Genomic DNA, 24550 nt, shown 5'->3' with positions numbered 1-24550 from the left:
AGAGCATCATTCAAATGGCAAGGGAGGAAGGAAGTGGAGGGAAAACCCATCATAAACGAAAAAGTGGCGAGAATTCTATAAGGCGGAACAAGAGAAGGATGACAGACAGCAAGAAGGTGAAGAAGGTGGAGAGGAAAGGTGAGACCTGGCAGAGGAACCAAAATCAGCACCTCAATCGAACTAAAATGGTAGAGAATTGGGATAAAGGAGTCCAGGCAGAGCGGGGGGCATTTGGAGACAGGCAATTCGAACAGAGCAGAGTAAAAATTGAAATTGAAAGCTCTGACGAAATGGAAAATAATCAGGAAGAAGGTTTTCGGAGCAAGAATTTTGAAACAAGTCAGAGCAGCAGAGGGACTAAGCGAGGCAGAAAGGACGGAAGAAGAAAAGATCGAGATCAGAGAGGCAGAGGTAGACCCCGGCAAGCTAACATCAACGAGGAGAGGAACCAGCCTCAAGGAAGGCGAAAAAGGGGGAAGAAATCCATCCGCAGAGCGGTGCATGAAGCAGAATAGGCATACAATCTAGAGACAACTGAGGCCATACGGAAAATCATTGATGTTATGGAAGACAGAGTCCTGGAGGAACCATCTGACTTGGAGATGGAAGAATGGACAACCCAACTGCCTGACCCAGGAAACACCAGAGGTAGATTAACTCTTTACCGCCGAACTCTTCACACATACTGGGTGCTGAAGCATCTCTTGGCCAAGGCCATGGTGCAAGTAGCGGTAGAGATGGTGGAATGGCTCAGGAAGCATCAGCAGCAAAGAAGGAGGTGGCGAACGTTGAAGGGATGTTGCGTCAACAGAACAAGCAAATTAAGGAGATGCGGGAGATGCTGAAGGAGCTGATGAAGACCAAAGACAACAATGAAACCAAAAAGGGAAACGTGGGAAACAAAGAGGCTAGTTAACTGTCTTTTTTCAAATTTAGATACTAATGCTCTGTTTTTGGAAATTAGTTTGCATGTCACAACAGTAGTAGTAAAGATAGGTCTTATAGTAGATCTTTGAAAGAATAGCTTTTGGAAACATTTGGAGTGAGAAAGTCCATTGTCCTGCAAGTTTTTTAATGACAGATTGTAAAATGAAAAACAGTATTGAACGCTTGATGAAGAGGAGCCAACAGATCCGGTTTCCCATTTGGGTGGATTGAGGTTCCTTCGATTGTATTTTTAACTTTGATGTAGATAATAGAAATACAGTAGCTTACAAAAAAAAATATTAAAAAAAATACTATTATGAAAATGCATATCTTAAAAGTTATTTAATATTTTAAACATGATATGTGTAGATGATTTTACTAGATCTATAAAACTTGTAGACACAGAGAATCATCAATATACTTTTATAATTATTTCACGCATTAACTAATATTTTATATGTATCAATGATTTAAAGATTTTCAATTTTTAAAATATTAACTTTTATATCAATTTTGATCATTTTTTTAACAAATAACACATGAATCAAAACCAAACTAATTTAACTCAAATTCTATATCATAATATGTGCTGCTTGTCATAAATTAAAAATAACAATATCATTATAAGTAAAGAATAAATATTCAAAATAACGATAGCAAACCATAGGACAAATCAACATTGCATTATGTAAATTCTCTTGTCGACACCTTCCTGCCTGTGCTCTTGAGGAATCGCAGATTGAGTAATTTTGAAAATAATCTAGTTACATAGCGAACATTACAATAATTTTGAGTTACATAAGAAACATTACAGTGATTTTGAAAGTAATATAGTTACATAGAAAACATTACACCAAGCGTAATTTTGAAAGCAATCTAGTTACATAGGAAACATTACAGTAATTTGAAAAGTAATCTAGTTACATAGAAAGCATTACACCAAGCTACGAGGGAGCTAGTAGGTAGACATGTCATAACTTGAGAATTGAAACTTGAAAAGAAATAGGACAATAATTTATGACACTCAAGGTACGCTAGAGAGGATGACAACAACCACTCCTACTACTCATAAATGCATTGACAAGTGCACAATTAAGTGTTACAATGGTATATTAAAGTAATATTATTATAATTGTTGGAGATCAGATGCACAGCAAATAATAAAACATATACACAGCCATAAAATCATGCACATGCAACACAGAAATTTAACGTGGTTCACCCAACCAATCTGGGCTACGTCCACCAAACATAGGCATCGACAATTCTTTATTAATCAAACAGGAGATTACATAAATCAAATCCTCACAAACTCTCACACTACAAAAACAATCCGTATGGATACCTGTTTTATAGCAAGGAGAATCTAACTGCCTCATAAATCCTCTCACATCAAATTTAGGATGCATTAACTCCCTCCCAACAACCTGGAGCTAATCTAGCAACCAATTCCTATTGTTGTCACACATTAGAGATTTTTGCCTAATTTATGAAACAGAAAATCTCAACAATCTCCATCTTGACAACAATTAGCCTGATGCCCTGTTTTTTAATTATTTTATCTTTTCTGCAAGCCAAGAGAAGCCAAACACCAGCATAGCTTCTCCAACAAAACTGGTTTCGTGAACATGTCTGCACAGTTTTCCTTTGTATGCACCTTTTCAAGAGAGACTCCCCTTTCAGTGATAACCTGTCTTACAAAATGGTACTTAATTGGAATATGCTTTGATTTACTATGATAGGCCGGATTCTTAGCCAAATGTATTGCACTTTGACTATCACAAAGTAACCTGATGTTGTCCTATAACCTACCAAACTCACCAAGCAAACCTTTCAACCAAACCGCCTCTTTGCAAGCATGCGAAGCAGCAATGTATTCTGCTTCAGTAGTGGATAAAGCGACAATGTTCTGTAGATTTGACATCCAGCTTATAGCTCCACCTGCAAGAGTAAAGACATACCCTGAAGTTGACCTTCTCTTATCCAAATCACCTGCAAAATCGGAATCAACATATCCGCAAACAAATTCACTACTCTTATTGTAAGTGATACAATAACTACTTGTGCCTCTCAGATACCGAAGCACCCATTTCACTGCTGACCAATGTTCTTTACCCGGATTTGCCATGTACCTGCTGACAACCCCAACTGCATGTGAAATATCTGGTCGCGTACACACCATCGCATACATTAAACACCCTACTACATTATCATATGGAATTTGAGACATAAATTCCTTTTCTTCATCTGAATTAGGACATAAACTCGAAGAAAGCTTGAAATGGGAAGCGAGAGGGACTGACACAGGCTTCACGTTATTCATACCAAACCTCAAAAGTATTTTCTCAATATACTTCTGTTGTGATAGCCAAAGCTTACCATTGCTCCTGTCTCTGAAAATCTCCATGCCCAAAAACTATGTTGCTACTCCTAGATCTTTCATATCAAACATCCTTGCCATCTGAGCCTTCAACCTGTTGATTTCTTCTATTCTTTTGCTTGCTAAAAGCATATCGTCCACATACAATACTAAGATAATGAATATGCCATTATTTAACTGTTTAAAATAAACACAATGATCATATTCACTTCTAACATATTTCTGACTCAACATGAAAGAATCAAACTTCTTATACCACTGCCGAGGCGACTGCTTCAGGCCATATAATGACTTCTTGAGCCTGCAGACAAATTTCTCATTGCGATGCTGAACAAACCCTTCCGGTTGTTCCATATATATTTCCTCATCTAAGTCACCATGTAGAAATGCAGTCTTAACATCTAATTGCTGCAACTCTAAATCAAGCAAAGCCACTAATGCTAACACAATTCGAATTGAAACAATTTTAACTACTGGCGAAAAAATCTCATGAAAGTCAATACCGGCTTTCTGAGAAAACCCTTTTGCAACCAGTCGTGCTTTGTACCTATCTTCCGTATCATTCACACCCCGTTTCAGCTTGAAAACCCATTTACACCCCACAGTTTTCCTACCTTTCGGAAGCTCAACCAGATCCCATGTGTCGTTTTTACTCAAGGCCATCATTTCGTCCTCCATGGCTGCTTTCCACTTGTCACTTTTCGAACCTTCTATTGCTTCCTGATAGCACAGAGGTTCATCGTCATTAGCAGTAAGTGCAACTGAAGTAACATAATCATCATACCTTCTTAGTGGCCGTTTGATTCTTGTCGACCTCCTTAAGGATGTTTCTGGCGCTTCCTTGATTGGCTGACTACCATCTGTAGGAACTTCTTGCCGATCAGTATCTGAGACCTGTTCATGATCTAAACCTGAACCCTGTTCATGTTCTGATTCTGAAACTTGTTCATGACTAGTATCTGAACTATGGTCATCATGACTATCATTAGAAATGCTATCAAACTGAATGTGTTTAAAGTCAGATACATCATCCTATTTCAATCTACTATCTACATCTAACTATACAAGAGAGGATTCATTAAACTTTACATCTCTGTTGACGATGATTTTGCGAGTAGTAGGATCCCACAATCTATATCCCTTTGTTCCAACACCATACCCAACAAAGATATACCTTTTAGACTTTGGATCTAATTTAGTTCGCTGATGTTTAGGCACTAGAGCATATGCATCACAACCAAACACTCTGAGTTTAGAATAGTCACAAGGGTGTCCTTTCCATACCTCTTGCGGAATCTTGCAGCCTATCGCTGTTGATGGAGATCGGTTTATCACATAACAAGCTGTTTCCACTGCTTCCGTCCACAACTCCTTTTGCAACCCAGCGTTACTCAGCATACTCCTTGCTCTCTCTAGAAGAGTCCTGTTCATGCGTTCAGCAACTCCATTCTGCTGAGGAGTATAAACCGTGGTCTTATGTCTCTCGATCCCTGCATCCTTGCAATAGTTGTCAAACTCCTTGGAAGTAAACTCACCACCATTGTCAGTTCTTAAACATTTTATTGTTCTACCAGTGTTGTTTTCTACCAATGCTCTAAACTACTTGAAAACTGAAAAAACATCAGACTTCCTTTTCAACATGTAGACCCACACTTTCCTAGAAAAGTCATCAATGAATGATACAAAATAAGACGAACCACCATATGGAGTTGTAGGGGATGGTCCCCAAACATCGGAATGGATATAATCAAGTATGCCTTTACTAGTATGTTTGCCTGTTTTAAACTTTTGTTTGCTTTGTTTTCCAAACAGACAATGCTTACAGAAATCTAACTTTCCATATTTTAGATTTGGAAGTAACTTGCGATCAGCCAAAATTTTTAACTCTCTTTCACTCATATGCCCCAATCTTTGATGCCATTAGTGAATGGAACTACTGTCATGTTCAGACACCATAGACACATAATCTGACCCTGTACTTCCTTCTAACTGAAATAGATTTCCTACTTTCTTAGCTTTCATAACTAGTAAAATACCTTTGTAAATTTTCATTACTCCACCTTGAATTACAGTTTTATATCTATTTGAATCAAGTGCTCCTAATGAAATCAATTTTTTCCTTAAATCTGGTACATGCCTCACATCAGTTAATATTTTTGTTGTCCCATCAAACATTTGCAGTTGTATACTCCCAATTCCCACAATATTACATGTTACATCATTACCCATGTACACAACACCATCATCAATTGATTTATATGTCTGAAACCATTCTTTATGAATACACATGTGGTTTGATGCACCGGTATCTAACAACCAATGTTTAAATACCAGCAATTAACAAAAAAAAACTGTCTATGCCTCGTAGCCTTTAAAAAAAAATTTCTTTCCTTTCGCTGTGTGAATTACTGAGTATTAAATTGTATTGGAACAATGCGCCTTTCTATCGTGCAATATTGGCAATAATTTTCACACGATTCAACCATAGCTTATTCACCTTCATAAGATTTAAATATGGTATAACTATATGTTAAATATAACATGTAGTGGTAAAGTCTCCGCGCTATATAATATATATATCCAATAGAAATCAATGCATAACCTTGGCGGAATCAATCGATACCACATGTACCTGGCATTCGATCTTGCATATAATAAAACCACTCAGGAAGTCACAGCGTCGTGGCACCTTCCGCAGCCATACTACGCAGCACTCCAACAATACACTTGCCAGGCTGCGCAAAAAATCGATGAACAGAGAAACACCTCCACGCAGCAATCCAGGCAGCACTCGATCAATACACAGCAGCAACGCAGGTTCAAAACTCGCACCTCCACGCAGTTGAACAGCAACCACGCACCATTCAACGCACCTGCAACCTCCACGCACGCTGGCGATTCACCTCAACACACGCAGCAATCTCCAACACTGGTCATACGCACCAGCAACCTTCACGCGCAGCAGTCGTTTTAGTTTTGTTTTGGTGACAAGTCGCGCCACATAACCCAGCAGCGACTTCCCTTCAATCTTCCACACGCAGGCTTTACTCAGCAATACAGCTGCCCGCCTTTACTCGCACCATTCCAGTTCTACGCAGCTTACGCACTCCAGGCAGCACCAATCAACGCCATTCAACGCAGCATGCAGCAAGTGATGTTTTGTGCAGCAGAAAGCAATCAGCAATACCATATCAATGCTCCAGCAGGTAATCTCCAGCACGCAATCTCCAGCACGCACCTCCAGCAGGCAATCTCAGCACCTCCAGCACTCCAACATTGCTCTGATACCAATTGTTGGAGATCAGATGCACAACAAATAATAAAACATATACACAGCCATAAAATCATGCACAGGCAACACAGAAATTTAACGTGGTTCACCCAACCAATCTGGGCTACGTCCACCAAACATAGGCATCGGCAATTCTTTATTAATCAAACAGGAGATTACATAATTAAATCCTCACAAAATCTCACACTACAAAAACAATCCGTATGGATACCTGTTTTATAGCAAGGAGAATCTAACTGCCTCATAAATCCTCTCACATCAAATTTAGGATGCATTAACTCCCTCCCAACAACCTGGAGCTAATCTAGCAACCAATTCCTATTGTTGTCACACATTAGAGATTTTTGCCTAATTTATGAAACAGAAAATCTGAACAATAATTTGAGAATTAAAATTGAATAAGAAATATAACAATAATTTTCCATACTCAGATAACCAAAGTAGGGTGGAGAGAATGATAAGAATCACTCCCACCACTCACAAAAGCTTGACAACACACTTAACTATTACAACTGCACGTCCGTAACTCTGAACCATTGAAAGACGTACCATTTTTAAGGCCGACAGATTGCAAGATGCACGTTACCTAGGTACCAACTCTGTAATCGAAGCATCGACATTTGACGGAGGAGCGTGAGATGCAGCAGATTGTGAAACCCCAGAGCCACAACTGGTGGACTTGCTGTTTTCAAAAACATGAGATCTCATAAAAGCAGGCTCTGTGGGATCCGGCAATGTCACTGAATGAGATGAAAGCATCAAAGTGATGAGAGACATTGATGGACGAAGTGATGATTCAGCTTGTGTACATAAAAGACCAACATGAACGCATCTCAATGGTTCCTCCACGTTGCACATTTCAATTATGGTTGGATCAATCATATCCACAATATTCCCTCATTTTTATAATCTCCACGCCTGCATAATAATCACAAACAATCGTCATCTTGATACTTTAGCGACTTTAAAAAATCGTATCAAAATATATCAGTAGTGAAATTTCTAAATTCACACTCTTCTAAACAGTTTAGCGATGAACCCATGCTATTAAGTTTCAGTATTTTGGGTAAAAACAAATTGGGTGCTGCAGGGATCTTTGATTTAAACATTTTTATAATTAGATATTTTTAAAAACATAATGGCCCAATTCCAGTGGAAAATGACTTTCAGAACAAAATTACATAACCTAGATAAGGTAAATAAGTTCAGTTGGACATAAAATGAGAACAATATCAGAATATCTCACCCATTCTAAAAGCGTCTGCATATCAAGTGACAGATTATTATCATTGTTTTTTCTTCTTGTAATAAGTTCCAAGAGAAGAATGCCAAAGCTATAGACATCTGCTTTTACAAATAATTGCCCCTGCATAACATACTCTGGTGCCATATACCTGCTGCATATCCAAATTACAAAGTCGAAGATTATGTAGTGAGGGAAATTTTAGGAATTGAGTGAGGATCAAGTGAAAACTATTTGCAAAGGAAATCGTATTACTGTATGCTCGAATGTTAAAACATAACAAAGCAGGTAAATACCCAAAAGCAAAATTGTCAATCCTCTTGAAATCAATAGCACACATTAAAACATATCCATCACTAGTTGTTAATAGCTTTAGACAATGTGTAATAATCTTACTAAGTTCCAGCAACTCTTGTGCTGATGTGGCTCTCATCTTCAGGAAATAGTCTTGCTAAGCCGAAGTCTGCTATCTTAGGATTCATGCTATCCCTCCATCAACCACAGAGATGCCTTAAACCACGGTGCAAGGTGCAAGTTCAACAAATAAAATAAGTGCCATTAGAGGCTGGACAAAGCAAGGCATGCTAGCTGCAATTGATGACATCGAGTTTAATGGACATTCAATCTGTGCCTCTGTAAAAAAACATGGTATTGCTGCCTCTAACATACATTATTGGATAAATGGGTTGACTAATACAAAGCGTAGAGGGCTTGTTATAGTTATGACTGAAGAGGAGGAGGCCAAGGTGGTTTAGTGGTGTAAGGAGATGGCCCAATTGGGACATGGGTTAGAGATTATACAACTTAAATCCATAATAGCTCAAATCTGTCAGGGGAGGCCAAACCCCTTCAAAGATGGGTTTCCTGGTAAATCATGGTGGAGTGGATTTAAAAAAAGGCATCTAGACCTTGTGCTACATACAACTGAGGGCCTTGACAGAGACAGGGCTTTAAATCTACACCCTGCAATTGTGTCCAAGTTCTATAACACTCTTTCTACTGCATATGACCAACACTCATATGCTCCAGACCATATATGGAACTGTAACGAAATGGTCTTACACGCAGGAAGGAATTGTGGTATGTGGGTAATTGCCAAAAGAGGGAGCATAAATGTGCTTAAGATTTTTACCAAGAACGGGGAGTGGATCACTATACTTTCTTGTGTCAATTCAATTGGTTCTTCAATCCCAAGGTTTTACCTATTCAAAGGTAAAACACTACTAAAAAACTATATACAGAACTATGAACTAGGTGCATGCATGGCAGCACATCCCCATGCATGGATGACAAAGGAATTGTTCTTGAATTGGCTTTGTCATTTTTCTGCATTTGTACGAGGTGGTGTCTCACCTGAAAACAGGAACCTACTGATTTTAGATGGTCATGGAAGCCACATGGCTTTGCAGACAATTGAGGAGGCAAAAAATTTTGGCATTGACCTGTTAACGTTGTTGGCTCATACCACTCACAGATTGCAACCCCTTGATGTCAGCGTGTTTGGGCCTTTCAATAATTATTTCAGGATTGAGTGAGTTTCGTGGATGGCAAAGAATCCAGTGGTGGAAGTAAAGAGGTTTGAGCTAGCTGAGCTTGCAAGTAAAGCATTAAAAAGGGATCTCACACCTTCTAATATCAAGCTTGGATTTAGGAGGACTGGTATATGACCACTTAATTTTGATGCTCTCGTGGATGATACTTGTTGTAGCCAAGAATTTTAAGTGGAAGGTCAAGAAGCAGAGAACTTACAAGACCATGTTGATGCCTAAGAAGATGTTGTTGCTGCTGAAGGTATAATGTCCCTTTATGAAGGGAACTTATGTGGTGATGATAATGAACATGTGAATGAGACATAGTTCAGTCATGAACTAATTGTCAATGTCATGGAGGTTGTCACACCCACTGAACCACATGCCAATTCTGCATGTGATATTCCATATGAGGCAGTTGATGAAGCGAATGAAAATTCAAACTTGATTTCAAATTATAATGCAACAAGATTAAAAAATGAACAATTGAGCATGCCAACCCAGGTAAGCCCACCATCATGGTTGGCAGAGGCCATGATGAATATTAACCCACATAATGTGTCTACCACCAATGAGGAAAGCATGGACATGCCTTCACAACCATCAGAGTTGAACACCGAACTTGTTCATTATTTTTTGGACAATGGTTCACTAGAAGAGGAGCATGTTCAGCATGAGGTACCTGAAGAAGACAATAATGAGGGCCAATCAGTTGTACCAAAGGCTAAAAGCCAAGTGTCAATTCCTAGGGAGCATGGGGCAAATCGCAGATTACTTGGTGCATTCCTAAAGCTACCAGTAGAGAGAGTGAAGTCCTCATCAAGGCACTCAACTGCAGATTTTCTTCGTTTGGGAAGGAGTTCACACTTGCTCATGTCTGAAGATTATATGACTTTATTGTTTGAGTTTGAATGTAAAACAAAAAAAAAATGAAATTCAGGAAACTAAAAAGAGAAAGAAGGAGTTGGCCAAGGACAAGAGAGTTGCAAGGATTGCAGCAACAGAAACTCGAACAAAGGAAAGGATGGAAAGAAAAAAAGCAAGGGAAGATAAGGAACATCAAAAAAATTTGGAAAGGCAAGAGAGGGAGGCAAGAAAGGTTCAAGAAGTGTTAGAAAGATGAGGACAGGTGACAAGCAGGGAAGTTTATGGTCCAAGCCAGTTTGAGGCAAATAGGATGATGTCCAATACGATCGACCACATTGCAGAGAACACACCATCATACCAAGAGTTGATTAACATAAAAGTCCCCCACTATCATCCAGGGGTTTTGCCCACCTCATATACCCCTGCCAATGTAGGTTTAAATCTTGATTATGTTTATATGACACCTGCACCCAGTGCTGGGGTTAGTAACACAAGTGGACACTTGGGTTACTCAGTCCCTCCATGACTACAAGGAGAAAATTGGAGTCAAGGATATGGTAACATTCAAGCACATCCTAATCAACCTGTTATCACAAAATCACACACTGAAGGCTGCCAATCAGCAAGATTATGTGTAACTATTCCAAACCTAGCTTTGGACTAAGGCTTAGCCTCCTTAGTCTGAGAGGGCTCTCTCACAGATTATAAATATGGACCAATTACAAGGAAAGATGGCTAACTCTTTAAAAAAACACATGAAAATAAGTTGGCTGGACAAATATCAGATTGGTTCCCATTGGGCTTATGGAGTCTCACACATCTCAGCAAACAAAAACACCATCTTTTCACAGAAATCAGGGCTCTTTACATCTAATGTTCAAACACAACCTACATAGAACACAGTTTGCCAAAACATACAGGAAATCATAGCATTATACATGAGTTCTGAGTGATTATGCAATGACAAGACTGAAAAATAACACTAAGAGAATAAACCACCATACATTTGAACAATAAGATCTATTGAGAATCTTGAGGGAAAGCAACAGTCATTTGTATTACTAAAATCTACTTTACATAAACCAAAATAGACTTGTTCTCTATCAAAACATCCAACCCTAATTACATCCAAGTCTGATCCATATATAGGAATACATGCTTAACCACCTCGAGCTTCCTCCTCCAGCATGAGGGGAGCATCGAAGGTTGCTATTAACTATCCCTATCTACTGTGTAACAAATTCATTAATTACATGATTGCTGAACTGTAACTACAAAGGGTCCTAATTCATTCAAAACTCAAAATCTGTCCTCCTCGTATCTTGCTTCCTTCCTGACTCTTTGACACATGTCTTCTTTCTGTTTTGGTCAAGATATCTTGGAGGAGAATACACTGAACAAGCTGGCTTTGGATACTGGTTGCGTAGATGGCTCATTAATTGACCAAGATAAGTGCCTTGTTTTCACGGTCCCTGTCTCCCATCATTCTTCACTACTTAAAGAACATGTTCCCAGCTCTTTAATTCTTCACAAACAACGCATATCACCATACTCTCCAATGAGCTGGAAGCCTTATGAACTGAACAGGTGTACAAACAAACATCTCCGGTAACCTTAACCAGAACCCTAACAATTCGGTCATAAAGTACCTTTAACGAAACTTTAGCAAAAAACAAAATATTTCACCTTTTCCAAAATGCACATCTGTCATTCTCTGAATAGCTAGGAGAGTATTTTATGGTTTCCCTTATGTCCTTGAGGCTTTTCCTTCAAAAATTTGCTGACCTCATCATTAAACTCTTTGATTTTCTAATAAAACAACACCTACAGCAGTTTCGTAGCGCGCTACGAAACTGCTGTTTTTGCTAAAACAGAGTACATCTGCACTAAAGCATCTTTTGTTTGAACTTATGACTTTTCAAATCTCCTCTACAGGTGTCAAAGACTTAGATGACTTCAAAATAGAGGAACTTAAACAAAATTGACCAAAACTAAGAATATAACCTTTTCCTCAAATCAGTGAGCTAGTTGACCTAGCTGTGTCTTCAAATTTACAATCTCCTTCTTCAAAGCTTTGTTTTCAGCTCTCAGGGTCATGTTCATTTTCCTGATATGTTTAGCTTGTTTGAGGGCTGGAACCGTCCAGGTATACACATCAGCCACTGAATCTTCATGACTCCCTAGGCTTCTGCTACCCTTTAACACAGCTTTTCTATAATTGGCATACCTGACTGCACGCTCCTTAATCACATTCTTTGTTTTGACAATTTCCTCTTTGGCTACTCCCACTTGATTCTTCATGGCAATCACATTTCCTCCTTGGGTGATGATAACCTTTCTGTTCTTGTTTTTATGTTTGACTGCCTCCACCGTTTTGGTCAATATTTCAATTACCTCTGTTCTGGGTGACTTTACAACTTTCTTTCCTTTATGCACTTTCTCCTTTACAGCTTCTTCTCCTTTATGCGCTTTCTCAGCCTCTTTAATTTGTTTCCTTGTAACTGGCCTTCTTGGCTTGAACATAAACTCATCACTAGGCTCATCAAACCTTAATCTCTTTGAGGCTTTTGATTTCTTAGTGCTCTCAGGAGAAGATTGGGTCAAATCAATATGCATGGGTTCGAGATGCACTAGTTCTTCCTGCTCAAATTCAATAGCCTCAAGTAGATCACTTAGGCTGGCCTTTGAAATTGGACTTTCCTCCACAGCTACTGATTTACCTTTCTCCTTGCTTAATTGACCTCGTGTTTTAACTCTTGATGCTTTTCCGGATCCAGTTGATCCCTGTACATATTTCTTCTGCTTAACCTTCTCCTTTGATGATGACTGAGGTGGCTGAGGCAGTTCTTTAATAACCAAGGGCTTGACTGGTTTGTTCAACTGAGATTTAACCTTCTTTTTCCCCCTAACCTCCTTTCTAAGCTCAGCAATAGTAGGTTCCTCCACTGATTCTTCTTTTTCTCTAAGTGGCTGTTGGGTGAGGCCTGTCTTACTCTGGAAACCGGCCATATAGATGAAAGAACTCCAATCCCTACCAATCTTCTGCAAACCATCGAGCACTAACAGTTTAACTAGGCCATGATGAAACAATGATGTCTCACAATCATCCTTCCTCAATTGGATTTTGTCACACATCTTGCTGAGGCTTCTAAACAAGTAAAATGGGAGGTCTATAGATGCTTTACCCGTGAAATGAAGCAACAACTTGAAATGATAGGAATAAACTTTGTTATATCTGCCCTCACAAGTTAAATACTTTTGAATACAAGTAAGAAGCATAGCATAACTCTCCTTAACATAACTTCTAGGTACAGCCTTGGTTAAATCTTCATTCACATAGGCTTCCTTCAAGAATACTTTACAGGGGCTCATATCAAATTTGAAATTTTTGAACCACTCCTGCCCTCCTCTAGGAATCTCAGTTACCCTAGCAATAGCCTCTGGAGATACTGGGAATTCTAACATAGATACCTTGGAACTTAAGCCTGTAAAATTCAAGGCAAATTCTTTTGTTACCTGAGTGTCTCCTCCCTTTAGCTTTTCACAGAAACTCCAGCAACCAGCGTCTTTGAAGGCCTTTTTAACACCTTCACCCCTCAATGTCAAGTCCAATCCTTCGGGCTCTGCCCTTTGACACCTTCCAGACCGATGCTCCTTCTTCTCCATTACGCTTTGAAAACTTTTGCACAGAGAAACACCGGCAGTCTCAACTCGAAAAGCAAATTCAAATTTTAGAACGCAGGCTCGCTTGCAATGAAGCTCTCTTGAAGAAGAAACTCGGGCTCTTTTCAATTCAAATATCTTAACATATAAGTTGGCCACTTCATGTAATACTAACAAAACATCATGACACAACTATGCATGACAAAAACATTTGAATGCATGACTATGAACCTATTGGTGGAATGATGGCTCGTAAGTGCTTGGAAGGTACACTAACTGACAACAACCGACCGGACACAATGACTCATCCCCGGACATGACATTTCAAAGATCTGCGCTGCAAAATCCCCGAATCCGCGATTTCGTAGCGCAGACAGTTATAACTTAGCGACATGTGCTGCGAAATGGCTGGCGCTACGAAAAGGCTAAAACATTATTGCGCTTCAAAATCAGCCAATCAAACTGCGCTACGAAACTGCGAAAAGGACAAATGACATATACGAGATAAGACACATCTTAATCAATCATAATGGAGGATGACTAACGGTTTTGAAAATGATTCTCATCGATATCATTGAAAAACATGACCCCTAAGTAGTAAATATAGGATAACAACCATTTGACATCCATTTTTAACAATGAAATTCTGGACTCAACTTATATACATGTGACTGCAGTTCTCAGTGATAACACAACCAATATTAGGTAGTCCACCATACTTGGGTCAGGCAGGAGACTCAATAATTCTCGACAATGCAAGAAATGGAGGCCATCAAGCATAGGGGTGGCATGAATTAATTTTTGTAACCACATCGCAATGTGAATTTTTTAAGTACGCGTGGGGGCTATATGCAGTGACCTGTTGACAGCACATGAGTACCAATTCGACAGGCGGAAGCGGGGTTTAGGGTTTGTTTAGCATGAGTATCGTGCGCCTTGTTCATTGTTGTGTTCATTTCTGTTTGGGACATGTTCTTGTTTGTTCCCTCTACTGGGTAGTTGAATTTGAATTGGAATTATGATCTAGAATTATGATGAAAATCAACATAATAATCGCAATGTGAATTTTGTAAGGATGCAATATGTTGATTGGTTTCATAGTAAAATATAAACTATAAACTATATTGAATTGGAATTGGAATTATGATCTCGAATTATGATGAAAGTCAACATAATAATCGAATGTGAATTTTGTAAGGATGCAATATGTTGATTGGTTTCATAGTAGAAGCTAAACTATAAACTATATTGAATTTGAATTGGAATTATGATGAAAGGCAACATAATAAAGAAGGAAAAGAAGTGAACATGAATCAAAAGTAGTTACCAATCAAAGGAAAGATCTTCCCAGGAGCATGTGCTTGAGAAGTGCAATAGAAACCAACCCTCTGTCTGCTCACAAAGGTAATAAACAAAAGAATCCCTTTGTTCTCACTAAAGGAAATTCAAGAGGAAATAATAGAAAGTAAAGATCAATTGAATCGAGTTTGAAACAACATTACAAAGGGAAAGAAGTAGTAATTACTTAATTTGGTAATTACTTGATGAAAAGAAGGAAAAGAAGTGAACATAAATCACAAGTAGTTACCAATAGAAGATACTAATAACCAATAATAATAGTAGATACACAAATAATGCTTCAAGACAATCTCTACAAGGCCCCAGAGCTATGATTCAAGCATAAATACTACCATACCATGGACCTACAGTTGTTGAGAAAACAAAAAAAATACCCATCTCATGCATGGCCAACTCCAAAAGCATCCTTCTAAGTAGAAGACTTGTATTGATTTCATCGGCATAAATACTACCATACCATGGATCTACAGTTGTTGAGAAAACCAAAAAAATACCCATCTCATGCATGGCCAACTCCAAAAGCATCCTTCTAAGTAGAAGACTTGTATTGATTTCATCGAGTAGGCAGAAGCATTGCAAACCTTGCAACATACTCAACTCTGGAGCTTTATAGAATAGGCCACCAGAGAAAGCAATTACCACAACATCAAAAAGCAAATGTTCATTAACAACCATTTAGAATAGATTATTGACTCAGCTGAATAACACAAATGCTCATTAAGAACCATTTAGAACAGATTCTTGACTCAGCTGAACGACAGTCTTGGTAATTACTTGATGAAAGGCAACAACATAAAGAAGGAGAAGAAGTGAACATAAATCACAAGTAGTTACCAATAGAAGATACTAATAACCAATAATAATAGAAGATACACAAATAATGCTTCAAGACAATCTCTGCAAGGCCCCAGAGCTATGACTCAAGCATAAATACTACCATACCATGGATCTACAGTTGTTGAGAAAACCAAAAAAATACCCATCTCATGCCTGGCCAACTCCAAACTCCAAAAGCATGTAAACAATTACCACAACAGCAAAAAGAAAATGTTCATTAACAACCACGATAAAGCAATTACCACAACAACAAAAAGCAAATGTTCATTAACAACCATTTAGAACAGATTATTGACTCAGCTGAGTAACACAAATGCTCATTAAGAACCATTTAGAACAGATTCTTGACTCAGTTGAACGACATTCTTCCAAAGACTTATGCAGAGTTAAATATTTACTGCAAAAATATTCTATTGGAAATAAAGCAACAGAAAGCGACCATATTCCAACCTATATTCCAGTAATTCATAACCCCTACTCTGTTAAAAAAGACTTGGTCTGTTGGGCTTCGGTCTAGTGGTCGAGATGGGGCATCACCACGATAAAGACCCAGGTTTGAACACGAGCAGACATTGAGACCCAACAAAGAGGAGTTACAAAGGTGCATGCAGAATTCATGATTATATCAAGTCAGACTTGCATTGGGAATTTGACCCAAACAGTGATAAAACTCTATAGGTGCATTTTGACAGTGTTCCCATTTTCGACCCTGCTGATGACAATGAAGGAGATGAGGGTGAGTTTGACCTTGTACTTAATTTGAAGCAAGGTGGTGGCAGGTTGGTCGTCGATTTTGAAGGCCTTCTTGTATATGATAACTACGATCACTGCAATAAATAAAAGCACAAGACATTTTTTATGCCAAGTTCATCCCATGAACATTGTACAGGCCCCAGGGAAGTAATTTTCATTCATTGTAGACCCTTAGAAGACACAAATTTTGATTATATTGATATGGCCGATGGATGTTCATGTTCGGCAAGTTGTGAATACAAAATTGAAGAAGCCCCCTAGCCGCAAAGAACAATGGTCAGTTCCAGGTAGCCCTATCATTGTTCAAAGTTATGATAACTAGATCTCAAGAAAGATTATCTTTCCAGTTTTGAACAACATTCATCCTTTCATTTCCCAACAACAGAACAATGATGCAAGGGATGTGGATTCCCTATCTTGCTTGCTTGGCCCAGATCTTACCTCCCCGACAGAAAACAATCAGATGGCCATGGTCCAGCTAGTGGAATTAAACTACCCGGTGAAGAGAATTGCTTGCCTCGTTAATTCTCCTCGTTGAGTTCCGGATGGATAGGGTTAAGTTCAGTGTGTTAGCAGGATAGGCTTTCTGCAAACCCCACTGAATGTAAAACCCACTAACTGTAAAACCCATAACCCAAAACCCAACAAACTGAAAACCCATAAATTAGCCAAAACCCACAAAATCATTCATTACTTTTGAATTTGAGAATTGTACTTAGAGTTAATACGAACACGTTGGAGACGCTGAGAGTGCAGGCAAAGTAGTTGGATGTCCACAACTAGATCAATTTAAATAAACTTCTTAATGCTAAGTGGAATTCCTTGAGCTCGACAACTCATGCTCATCACCGGCCCTTACGAGCATAACATTCTTGATGTCCAAAGAAACCCCCATCCTTCAAGTCTGACTTTCGAGAAATTATAGACCCTCGGTGGAATCACCACCCTTTACCAACATCCGAAAAAGCCACTATCCATCCAGTCTGACTTTGGTTACAGTTGCAGAGAAGGATACTAGATGAATTGACGGGCATCGTATTAGTTTAGGTACTTGACACATTCGGATTATCTGAATGGGTGATGGTAACAACCAAACAACAGTTATGGAGGAGCACCATAACATATAGTTTCAGAGCTCATATGACAAGATAGAGGGACGAAAGGGCAATAAGGTGATGTATTCCTTGGTCATTGGAGTCTTGGTGATGGTGGCCGTGAATACTTCAGCCAAATTTTATGTACTAACGACTTAAAACCAATGTTTAACGTTGGAAATGCATAAGAAAAAGTCCGTAAAACAAATATTTAATTTTGGAAATGCATAAAAAAAAATGAAATTTTTTACATCTACCAACTAATACCAAAACATGTACGTGAATACTATATGTCACTTGTAGTGGCATAATAATAAAAACCACCTAGCTATTTCTTGACTAGAAATGCACCTAGATATTCAATTAAGCGTTAACTGGTAGAGACCCATGGAAGGTTGATCCTTTATTTTGAAACTTTAAAGAAAGAATCACGATTCTTTTAAGTAGTAAAATAAAAACAGAACTAAGTAGGTCAGTGGGAATATGTAGGGACGTATGTTTAATTTAGATTGGCCAACCATGACAAAGCGTTACTTAAAAGTTATTTAATACTAATAAAAATGTGTTATTATGACCATGTATATTTTAAAAGTTATTCAATATTTTAAACATGATATTTGTAGAGGATTTTGCTGGATCTATAAAACTTGTAGATACGAGAATCATCAATATACTTTTATAATTTCTTCACACACGTTAACTAATATTGTATATGTATCAATAATTTAAAGATTTTCCATTTTTAAAATATTAAATTTTATATTAATATTGATAAATTTTTTAACAAATAACATAGGAATCAAAACCAAACTAATTTAACTCAAATTCTATATCACAATATGTGCTGCTTGTCCTAAATTAAAAATAACAATATCATTATAAGTAAAGAATAAAGATTCATAATAACGATAGCAAACCATAAGACCGTAGAAAGTGCCAAAAGCCATGATTGATTTGAAGTTTGCATTATTGTTAATAATACATGTAAATGCTCTTTACGACACCTTCCTGCCTGTGCTATTGAGGAATCGCAAATTGAGTAATTTTGAAAATAATCTAGTTACATAGCTAACATTACAGTAATTTTGAAAGTAATCTAGTTACATAAAAAACATTACACCAACCGTAATTTTGAAAGCAATCTAATTACACAGGAAACATTACAGTAATTTGGAAAATTATCTAGATACATAGAAAACATTACACCAATCTACCAGGGAACTAGTATGTAGACATGTCATAACTTGAGAATTGAAACTGGAAAAGAAATAGGACAATAATTTATGACACTCAAGGTACGGTGGAGAGGATGGCAACAACCACTCCTACTAATAAAAGCTTTGACAAGTGAACAATTAATTGTTGCAGTGGTATATTAATGTAATATTATTATAATTTGAGAATTAAAATTGAATAAGAAATATAACAACAATTTGCCAACTCAGATAACAAAAGTAGGGTAGGGAGAATGACAAGAATCACTCCAACACTCACAAAAGCTTGACAACACACTTAACTATTGTAAAATGCACACACTTAACTATTATGCAGTTGTCTATAACGCGACTTTTTGAATACTTTTTCGGCGGGTTTTTCCGGTTGAAATCGGGCAGGAATTTATTGGAATAGCAAGTTTGATAGCTAGTTTCTGCACAATGAAAACGTTCCAGGAATTTTTCAGGGTGCATTAAAAAACCATTTTAACTGCAACAAATCAAGATTTAACCTCAATTTCTTCCGGGGAATTCCGTCACCAAAATCTCCAAAAAATAACATTATAGACAACTCCCTTAACTATTACAATTGCATACTAAATTAATATTATTACACCTTATGCACGTCGTATCTCTGAAGCCACTTATTTCATGACATTGAACGACGTACCATTTTTAAGGCCGAGAGATTGCAAGATGCGCATTACCTGGGTACCAACTCTGTAATCGAAGCATCGGCGTTTGACGGAGGAGCGTGACATGCAGCAGATGATGGGGAAGAAATACTGGCAGATTGTGAAACCCCAGAGCCACAACTGGTGGACTTGCTGTTTTCAGAAACATGAGATCTCACAAAAGCAGGCTGTGTGGGATCCGGTAATGTCACAGACTGAGATGAAAGCATCAAAATGATTACAGACATTGATTGACGAAGGGATGAGTCAGCTTGTGTACATAAAAGACCGACATGAACGCATCTCAACGTTTCCTCCACGTTGCACATTTCAATTATGGCTGGATCAATCATATCCACAACATTCCCTCGTTTGTATAATCTCCACGCCTGCATAATAATCACGAAAAATCGTCATCTTGATACTTTATCGACCTTAAAAAATCGTATCAAAATATATCAGTAGTGAAATTTCTAAATTCACACTCTTCTAAACGGTTTATAGATGAACCCATGCTATTAATTTGGTATTTTGGGTAATTATTTTTGGGATCCTTGATTTAAACATTTTTATAATTAGATATTTTGAAAAACATACTGGCCCAATTCCAGTGAAAAATGACTTTCGGAACAAAATTACATAACCTAGATAAGGTAAATAAGCTCAGTTGGACATAAAATGAGAACAATATCAGAATATCTCACCCATTCTAAAAGCGTCTGCATATCAAGTGACAGATTATTATCACTGTTTTTTCTTCCTGTAACAAGTTCCAAGAGGAGAACGCCAAAGCTATAGACATCTGCTTTTACAGATAATTGCCCCTGCATAGCATACTCTGGTGCCATATACCCGCTGCATATCCAAATTACAAAGTCGAAGATTATGTAGTGATGGAAATTTTAGGAATTGAGTGAGGATCAAGTGAAAACTATTTGCAAAGGAAATCGTATTCCTGTATGCTCGAATGTTAAAACATAACAAAGCAGGTAAATACCCAAAAGCAAAATTGTCAATCCTCTTGAAATCAATAGCACACATTAAAGCATATCCATCACTCATTGTTAATAGCTTTAGACAGTGTGTAATAATCTTACTAAGTTCCAGCAACTCTTGTGCTGACAGGAAATAGTCTTGCTAAGCCGAAGTCTGCTATCTTAGGATTCAGATTTTCATCCAACAAAATATTGCTCGCTTTAATGTCCCGATGAATAATCCGCAGTTGAGAATCCTCGTGCAGATAGAGAAGCCCGCGACCCACTCCCACTATAATGTTGAAGCGTTTCTGCCAATCAAGCTGGTTGCGTTTGTTTGGATCCGTATCCATGGATGCAGTACGCTAACTAATCATCATGACCCAGATAAATATATTGGAACATTAATGCATTTTTTCAGATACAAAATAGAAATGAAGTGAGTCACCGAATAGGATTTTATCGAGGCTTTTATGGGGTAAGTATTCATAAACAAGCAACCTTTCCGATCCCTCCGCGTAACAGCCTAATAGGTTCACCAGATTTCGATGTTGAATTTTGGCCACAAGTTTAACTTCATTCATAAATTCTCTCTTTCCTTGCAGAGATCTTAAGGACAGCTTCTTCACGGCTATTTCCTTTCCATCTTCAATAGTTCCCTGAAATATTCAGCCAGGTGCGGTGAGAGTAGCCTATAATTTAAGATTCTATAAACTCGTAGAAGCTCTCTAATTCATTGTTACCTTGTATACGGCCCCAAATCCACCTTCCCCAAGTTTATTTTTATCATCAAAATTTTCCGTAGCAGCTATCAGTTGCTCCATGGTAAACGCAATTTGCCGATCCTGCCCGATTACTGTGTCTTCCTCGACTAGGCCATGACCTATATAACGAAAATACACAGCTTCATCCTAAATATATAGGGGTAAGCAGAAAAATTGAATCTGTTTAACTTGGATCTCGCAAGCATTTCTTAGATTTCCTGAAGAGAATATATGTGAAAACCGTGTTCAAAAAAGAAACTTTAACAATAGTCTAACAGAGCAAATAAAGCTGTATGATATATTGACAATGAGATATAAAGACTTGGGGGATCCTTCATGCAAATACCTTCGGAAGGATTTCGAAATATGATAGACTTCAGTCTCCTCCTAGTTGTTAACACGCATACCAATAACAGCAGAAGCAAGCCGCCAGCAACACCCAAAATTATGGGTAAATTATTTGAAGATTTGTTGTTCTGCGTACTATTACTGGATGGTGTGGTCTGATTCGGTGGTGTATCAGCAACTGGGCTATTAGCTCGTGCTTCCGCAGGAGGTGGAGACGAAGTCGAATGAAAGAAACTATAGATTTCATAACGAACTGTGCAGCTTCCCATCAAACCCTGTGCTCCTTGCCTTCCACTGTAAACTGTAAAAATATGGTTGATTGTTTGTTGCAAACATGATGTGCAGTTGTCTATCGACATATCTCTGGTGCACTGGACCAGACCGTAAATATTTCGAGACGAGGAGTCTGTTGTTGTTCGAGAAGCATATAATGTAGATCCAGATGTTGCTTCATCTACTAAATTGTTGAATAAGCTGTTAAGAGCCTTAATAAAAACATCAGGACTGGCTGTGACATTGTACGGATTCAAAAGATACCATCCATCAGTGGTATCCAATTGTCCGAAGAAACTAAAGTTCTCATAACGCAAAAAGCAGAAGTCAAACCACATTAAACCGCCGCCTGCATTCCCACAATTTTGTCGAAGGGTAGTGTTTGCTTGTTGTGTACAGTTGTGGCACTGGTCGGGTGTTGTGTCTCCCCGACATTGCACAAGGCCATATACTTGGCCTTTCTCAGAAGTGTTAAACCCTGTGTGGGACGAATCTTTAATAAGCCTAGTCATGACACTGTTCAAATTTCTCTCGTACTTACTGTCTATTGTATAGTTAAAATTGTAGTGGCATGTAGATTGCTGTACTGCCTTGCAAATCTGCGACTGAAGAGTAATTATCATCAAGAGAAGTGTCGAGCATGAAACTCTGCCGTGGAGGATTGTCATGGCCAATGGAGAATGGAGAAATTACAATGCTCGAAATTCTGATTTTCTCTGCACACATAGACGCATAGACCATGTTTTTAAGTTTCCCATGCATTTAAAGATTCTACGTGCATATGAGCTACTAAGAGTCAATGAAAGCAGGTCAAATGATAATAATTAAACCGTCTAAGATAAACAAAATAAATCGTTGGAAACTATAGACATAATGACTCGCCGGATTCGTGGAAAGTATACCTGTAATGCACCCAAAATGTGACTCTTTTTGACTGTCCCCCTGCTTCCGTGTTATCCAGAAAATACTTTTTAACGCACTCATGAATTTTCTAAGCTCCTTCGCTAATCTTTTTCGCTAATCTTTATCTCTTGCGTACGTGGAATGTGTGTATTCACTAATCTTTTTTTTTTGCCCTTATATCTACTTGCATCTACTTATATTTTTTTTCCCTTGAAACTCGTCAATGGAAAAACAAATCGTATCAACTCTTTGAATTATTGCAATAAGACAAGGAAAAAAAAAAACGATAAAATTAATTATAGTAAAAACAAGTTATTTAATAGTTAAAATATTAGAATATATATATTTTAATTTAAATTTATAAAAATAAATGATAAATTTAAGAAAATAAAAAATACATATTTCTACAAATTTTAATAATGAGAAATTTCATTTATAAAAATATACATTTTAATATAATGAAAAATTGAAAATAGATGAATGTTATGAAACCAATCATTTCACTTATAAAAATAAATATGTCAATATAATATTTAAAAGATTAAAAATTATTTAAACGAATTAAGAATTAAATCAATTAAATTAAATGTGTCAAAATGTTCAAATCTCAGAATTCTATCAAAATCTCCCGACTAAAAAACGGATTAAAAAATCCGAAATTACACGCCCAAAACAAAAACAAAGAAAGTTGTAATGAACTGAAAAGTAAGGTAGACTTTTCCAAACAATCTTCAAATATTCGTGTGAATACCAAAGAATCTTCAAAATAGTCAAATCGTGGTTTTCCATTACACACGCGAAACCTATATTTCCTGTATTCATGGGTCATTCATGTGCTTCAATAAAATAAAATAGGGAGAATTCTCATAGTCCTGCTTCCTCAAGAAGGGCCTATGTGCTGGCAATTCATAAAATTGGTGACAAGTCATAGTCATTACTATGACTAAACTAACTAAATACGGTTAGATAATAGTTTATTAAATGACACTCTTGGGTTGTCTATGAGTTTGTTTTTTGGGTTCGAGGAAAAAACGACCTTGTAGTCCAGCTTTGATACTAGTAAAGATTAAAAAAAATAGGAAAAAAAAATAAAGTGGTTTATATATATATATAATAAAAATAGGAAAAAAAAATAAAGTGGTTTATATATATATATAATTATGTTAGTAGATTTTTTTAATAGAAAAATAAAGTAGTTTGAGCATGTGATAATTTTATTTTTAAAATAAGGATTTTTTGGGCATATTTTTGGAAAAAATTAGTTGAAATTTTTGGAAATCTAGGTTATACTTGTTAAACTATAAAATTTTAGGTGCCTTAGGGTTTTTGAGAATGTTGAATCTATTTCTACCTTTAAAATCCTGATTGGAACACTTATAAATCAATATTTTGCAAAATAAAAAATATTTGATTCCGATAAAAAGGTTATTGTCTAGGCAAAATTATTGCCTCGCTA

General features: G+C 37.4%; 1 protein-coding gene across 1 annotated transcript; it reads right to left on the bottom strand.

The window, feature by feature from the left end:
* Positions 1-19832: 19832 nt before the first annotated feature.
* On the bottom strand, positions 19833-21675 carry LOC149173399 (cysteine-rich receptor-like protein kinase 6). Its single transcript, XM_089427926.1, has 5 exons — positions 21550-21675; positions 21256-21465; positions 20930-21150; positions 20537-20687; positions 19833-20221 (listed from the first exon to the last, which is right to left on the bottom strand). Exons 1-5 carry the CDS (start codon positions 21628-21630, stop codon positions 19862-19864), a joined length of 1023 nt encoding a protein of 340 aa, XP_089284052.1. The 5' UTR covers positions 21631-21675; the 3' UTR covers positions 19833-19861.
* Positions 21676-24550: the final 2875 nt, after the last annotated feature.

The sequence above is a fragment of the Pinus tabuliformis genome, chromosome 4_2 (assembly GCF_031772625.1).
Source record: "Pinus tabuliformis cultivar Carrire ecotype Pingquan chromosome 4_2, CPIR1, whole genome shotgun sequence".
Classification (NCBI taxonomy): domain Eukaryota; kingdom Viridiplantae; phylum Streptophyta; class Pinopsida; order Pinales; family Pinaceae; genus Pinus; species Pinus tabuliformis.
This window is presented reverse-complemented; position numbering and strand designations above follow the sequence as displayed.